Source organism: Oratosquilla oratoria, chromosome 7 (genome assembly GCF_046742065.1).
Source record: "Oratosquilla oratoria isolate Oo_2021 chromosome 7, ASM4674206v1, whole genome shotgun sequence".
Taxonomy (NCBI): domain Eukaryota; kingdom Metazoa; phylum Arthropoda; class Malacostraca; order Stomatopoda; family Squillidae; genus Oratosquilla; species Oratosquilla oratoria.
In genome coordinates this window covers 8,460,158-8,466,753 of record NC_134783.1, presented here as the reverse complement: position 1 = coordinate 8,466,753, position 6,596 = coordinate 8,460,158, and the positions used below count along the sequence as shown (strand labels likewise).

Sequence of the window (6,596 nt, the reverse complement as noted above, 5' to 3'; positions counted from 1 at the left end):
CTATCCAACCTAGTAACTCCTACCATAATTCTCAGGCATTTCATCCCAAACACACTAAAACTCCTCTTTTTCTCTCTTATGTTCCATGTTTCTGTTCCATATAGTGCTATTAGCACAATCACTCCTTTATATAATCTCCTCTTATCATCCATTCCCAAATGTCTATTTCTCATTATACTTTTTAATCTCCCAAGGCATTTACTTGCTTCTCTCAGTCTACATTCTACTTCCATTTCCACTCCTCCCTTTCCCACCACATTTACACCCAAGTATCTAAAACTATCCACTTCCATCAGTCTCTCTCCCTTAATACTCACTTCCAATTTGCTGCCACATTTTCCCATTGTACATCTCATCACCTTACTTTTACCCACATCTATCTTCAACTTCCTTCTTTTGCACATCTTCCCAAACTCTGTCATTAACTTCCTTAATCCCTCCTCTGATTCTACTACAAGCTCAGTGTTGTCAGCAAACAACTGGCTTATCTCCCATTTTTCTCCATTTTCTTTAACCATCTCCAATCCCCAGCCCATTACCCTTGCGTTTACCTCTCGCACCACCCCATCCATGTATAAATTGAACAGCCAAGGCAACATAACACATCCCTGGCAAAGTCCCACCTTTACCTGAAACCTCACTCTCTCCATTTCTAGTTCTAACACAGACTCTACTACTCTTGTAAAAAATTGACTGCTCTTAACAGCTTTCCTCCAGTCCCATATATCTGTAATACCTCCCACAGTGCCTTCCTGTCTACCCTGTCATAAGCCTTTTCCAAATCCATAAAGGCTCAAAAAACATCCTTACTTTTTTTTTCTAATTAAAACTTTCTCACATATCTGTCTTACCACAAAAATCTGATCCATGCAATATCTACCTGTCCTAACACTGTTCCTCACCAAGTATTCCCTGTGTTCCTCTCCCAATCCTCTCAATCAAAACCCTCCCAGAAGCCTTCCCAACTACATTCAACAAACTGATCCCTCTGAAACTACTACATTCAGAACTATACAGGCACTCTACCATCTTTTAGACAAACATTAAACAACCTCACTAGCCAGTCCATCATCATTGTACTTCCCTTTTTTAAGCACTCCACATGACACCCATTCAACTCAGGTGTCTTACCTGCTCTCATCATTTTAATAACTGCTTTCACCTCATCTTTCCTTATCTCTCCTCCATTTTCCTCATTCATCACTGTCATTTTCTTAGCACTTCACACTGCAACTGGCTTTCCCTCCCTTCACATTTAACAACTTAAAATACTCTGCCCATCTTCCTTTTACTGCGATCTCTTCCATTATCATGTATCTGTACTTTTTACCTTTTCTTCTCTAATTAATTCACCTCTCTTCCTTCCAAAACCTTTTTTTATTACTTTCAAAATTTTCTGTCTTACTCTTACCCCATTTCACATCTGCTTTCATCTTTACCTCCTTTATCTTATGCTTTACTTCTCTTCTTTTTTCTTTGTTCCTCTCATCCTATTTTGTAACCAATCTGTGAATACTTGCTTCTCTTCTACAACCTTCTTTGCTACATCATCCCACCACTCACTACCCTTCATTCCATTTCCTCCCATCCTCCTTGTTCCACACACCAACTTTGCACACCCTGTGACTCCCTCCTTGAACCATCCCCATTCCTCCTCCATTCTTAGTTCTACTCTATCCTTCACTCCTCTCTCAGCTTCTTCTTGTACTCCTTCTCCTTTTCTTTCTCATATAAGCAGTTTACTCTAAGCACCTCCCTACCTTCTGTCCTTTTCCTCTTACTCCATCTATCCTCCACTCTCAACTTATCTTCCACCAAAAAATGATCTGATATCCCCCTACTCTCTCCCCTTAGAATATGTTCATCCAAAACTCTTCCTACTTTTCACATGGTTATCGCTACACAGTCCATTAAAGCCCTACCAACCACCCTTCCATCCACCACACTCTTCCATGTGTACTTACGCTCAACTTTCTTCCCAAACACTGTATTTACTATCATCAACTCTCTATGATTTTTTCCTGGAACTCAACACTTCCCAACCACTCGTCTATTGGTTCATTTTCTACTCTAGCAGCTAAACAGCTAAAACCCAGAGTATGGTAGTGCTGGCTGAAATGTTAAAAGTGACTACATGTGAAAATAATATACACATAAATAGTGATTAGGAGAAGGATGAAGACATGAAAATGGGGGCTACTTTAAATATAGTTATTTATATGGGAATTATATTCCTGGAGACCATGCATTATTACAAAACTATGTAAATCAAACAAAATTTCAATACAAAATAATGGAAAACAAGGGGTTACATTATTAATGCATGTATCAATACTTGTTCCAATGTGAAAACCTATTTTCATCACTTACACGTCAGATCTTACCTAATAATTTCAAGTTTATTTAAGAAATATTAAATTCAAAGATGTTTGCCAACACACTGAAAAAGAAAGAATAATAATAAAAAGGTATGATAGCTCTGAACTTGATACCTATCTTTACATGCTTGCTAGTATTACCAGTGCTATCAGTTTTACCAAGAAGATGCTTACTGGCCATGGCAATCAAAAATCACTTCAACATTAATGGTACAGAAATAATGAATACAACATATACACTAAATCATGGTTCTAAAAAGCAGGAGAGTGTTATATACAACAGTAGTTATACATGGAATGGAATATTGTTTAAAAACAAAGTCCCTCACAACAGTATGGGGATTCCACACACTAATTTCTTCTTTTATTCTCTCACTTGCAATTCTGTAATAGCACATTCAGTCACCCCCCCAACTTTAAAATAATACATTCATGATTCACACATATATTAAGAAGTATCCATAACTTGCGCTAGGTGTCACTAGTAAATGTTGGCACATTTTCTGGTCAGAACACTAGGTGTCATCTATGGGTATATAAAATTTGAAAAACCATGACTAATTGGAGGAGGTAAATAAGTATCTCCAATCACATCACAAAATACTTTAAATGTCAAAACATGGTGCATGTGACCCCAGTTCATGTAGGCAGCCTGTTTCTAAAGAAATAAGTGATACAAACAAGTTCAAAATTAAACATATGCTTGAAAATACATTATAGCATCAATTTAATGAAAGATGGGTATCCTATAAAATACAGTGCACCACCACATCACCCATGAGTGCTCAATCCTTTGAGGAAATTATTTGTGAAGAAACATAGGCAATCAAAAGTTCACATTTCTGAACTAACTTTGCTATCACAGTCCAACTTATTTGAATGAATAGTAATTACATGTTTGTTAATATTCCCAGCAGTGCCTATAATTTTCTAGTATGACATGTTGCAAGCAAACACTGTGATGAGCATATAGTGTACTGTACTTGAAAATGTTTAGTGGTGGAAAGGCTTTCAAAATCAGGAAAAAATGCACAAATTGGCTCCCCTCTGTTGCAAGGACAGCTAGCAGTCTATATTTAAAAATTACTTTCTGAAGGTTTTAACTACCTTCTAGTACCAATACAAATGTGTTACATTATCAATGAAAAAGTAACTGCAGGTTGAAAATAGCAAATACTTCATGATTTCCCCATGCAGTGGGACATTGCTGTACTTCAAACTTGCCTGGAGATAAGGGCAACATCATGACACTGACCTTGGTAATGATAAGTATGGGCATGGGAAGTCAATGCAAGTACACCATGTCATTAAAAAAATCACAAATAAAAGTTAAAAAGTGTTTTTCTAATTTTGTTTTCATTTCCTTGAGAAAACTGCAGAAATGTATTATAGCCTTCGGCAATATATAGAGAAGATATATGTAGTGGGGTTATTAGTACTGTATATTCTGTAAACTTAAATTTATTGTCTTGCCATAGTCCTATGTACCTCTTCCTTTACCTCTGTACAGTATTGCCAGTATGGTCATTAAACCATTAAGGAATTCATGATTTTGCCCAGGAGATTCACATTAGTCAGAATAAAATTGTATATTCCTTTTTTCAAGTAAAGATGTCTTTTCAGCCTTTGTACCATGTATATCGTCTATATATCTTTCATTAAAACGAGTCTTATTGTAATTACAACCATATCATAATAAATGTAAGATGACATTCTACAAAAGGTTAGCAAAGATGATCTTTAACTCAATCAGGAGTGGAGATTTCTTCTAAATTAATTGTAAGGGTTATATATAGGAATGGTAGTCAGTCATTACTTATAAATATTAATTAAAAAATCAAAGGAATTATTACAACATGTAGAGCATAAATTCATCGGATGTTATTATGTATAGTGTTTTCAGGAACAATGTAAATATTTCTGCACATCAAACTTATTAGGTACCCACAAGAACTGATCAAAATGAACAATATTGAACATAATCTTAACATAAAATGTGGTCACCAAAAAAGAGCACAAGGCCAAGGGGGAATTAATGTACTTTTTCATCCTATTTCATACCCTTTCTCACAACCTGAGTCTTACTGTTGGCTGTACATACCTACAATACCCAAATGATTCTGTAGTATAATATGAGCAGTATACTTTTTTTTTTTTTTACTGCTTTCTTTATGTGAGATTTTAATGCCTATGTATATTGCAGGAGAAGACGAAGGCAGTTGCAGCACAGAACATCCAACAGGCAGTGAATCACGAAGCGAGATTACGAGAGATGAACTCCTCACCACTTCCAAATGCAACTCTTGATCTCTCTGGGACAACTCCTCCCCATGAACTTTCCACCTTAGTCTGATGGGAAGCAAGAGATCTTGATGGAAATATCATGAAGTTCTTTCAGGCACTGCAAAAAATTAGTGCTTATACCAGACAAGAAAATTCTGGATAGTGAAATGTGCTACAAATGGGAAGAAGAAAAAAATTATAAAGTTATACTGAAATGCCTGCTGAGCAAGGTGTATTACAGCTTTTCCCAGAACTTATTTCCAAAGTACTGGTGCATTGTGTGTTTGGTGGACAAGAAACATAGTCACTACTGTGAAAGGTGGGACTCCTTGTTAAAATACCGATGATGGCCACAACAAACTCTTGGTCAGCATTTATGTGTTCACTCTTGAATGGAAACCCCTTGGGTTAAACCATAATCAAATACCAAAGTTTTAAGACATTTAAACTGCCAGCCATGCATATCTAACTTTAGAAATTGACAAGGGGCCTTGTGATAGTCTGGCCAACAAGGTGCCATGATCTCGAACCATTAACATATCACTTGGAAATGCTATGTAAATTAGCATACCACTTGGAAACATCTTAGTTTTGAAAGGGAAAGTTAAAACTACACAAAATATGGTATAAACATGGATTGTGCTGCAATTACTCATTCTTACCTCAAGAGCCTTTAGCTTTATCACTCAAGACAATGATCTTGATTGATGTAAACTTGTTAAAAAGACTCACAAAGTGGCCAGTTCACCTAAGGGCAACTGAATGTCAAAGGACGACTTTTAAGGTTTAGCATTAGATGAAAAGAAAAAGACAAACGCTCTGTCCAGCTGATGGCCACAATGCATTTAGCAGTGTCAATGATGACCTTACCTTAAAGGTGCTCACTACTGACACAGCTCCTCACCACCAACTGAGGAGCAGCTTGTACACTACAGCTGCGCAATGCCAATTACAAATCACACAGCTGCTCAATGGCACACCACTGTTATGAAATCAGTGCTGTGTACAAAACTCAGCTAGGTTGGCCTGAAGACCTTACCATTTTGGGTGTTCAGGAAACATTTCTCTATTGAATTTTCAGAGTACAAATGTCTTTTCAGCCTCATGTGCACTGTACATCAAGTATGTACACCCTCTACATATCTTTCATTATAATGAGAGTCTGTTGAGGCAATTAAAACAATGTATATTGTAATTAAAACTTCCGAATCTTTTTCTATATTCTTTCAATCGTAGTCTTTCTTTTGAAAGGCTTGTGTATATAGTTTTTTAATGCTTATTTATAAATAAAAATATTTATTGTGTACCTCTTTCTATGCAATTTATCTCCTTTCATGATTTTATATCTTAATCATAGGAAGAAAAAATAAAAATGAAACAATTCTGCATAAAAAGTTCAAATTACATTTATAAGAAACAATAATACACACTGTACATAAATATAACAAAATGGAATGTGCACCCAAGAACCAAATCATAGTATTTCGGTTTAAATCTATTTCTTTTTCCTCTCTTGTTTTTCTTCCTGGAAAGCTTGATAAATATATGAAGTAACGATCACATGAACTATTATCACAGCTACCACTACTCCCCATATATAACTATTTGGTGATGTGATTTCAAAATATTCCTCAGTCCAATATTTAGTAAGATAGTATCCTACAAATGGGAGGGAAAACATTGCCATACTATGAATGAATAATTTGACTAGCACACTATTTTCAATTCCATAAGTCTCTGGATTTCCAGTGTCCTCAGACACTGAACCAATTTTCACTGAAGGGACTGGTGTGGACTGGGCTGCTGTAGTGGCCATTTCTCTTGATAAAGTCCAATATCAACTGAAATTATAAGAAAAAAATACTAATCATGTAAAATAACAAGATACTCATACCATACAATACATACTAAAGACCCTTTCCCTCTTATGAGGGA

At 36.0% G+C, this 6,596-nt stretch overlaps 1 protein-coding gene across 2 annotated transcripts in view; it reads left to right on the top strand.

The window, feature by feature from the left end:
• The window catches only part of LOC143026987 (uncharacterized), a 132,035-nt gene extending 125,898 nt beyond the window's left edge, over nucleotides 1–6,137 (top strand). The window contains exon 4 of one of the 2 annotated variants that reach the window (XM_076187795.1): nucleotides 4,582–6,137. In XM_076187795.1, the coding sequence (XP_076043910.1) occupies nucleotides 4,582–4,731 (150 nt within the window). In that variant the 3' untranslated portion in view covers nucleotides 4,732–6,137. The remainder of the gene's footprint in view (nucleotides 1–4,581) is intronic. The other variant, XM_076187794.1, reaches the window with a different exon arrangement.
• The last annotated feature ends 459 nt before the right edge of the window (nucleotides 6,138–6,596 follow it).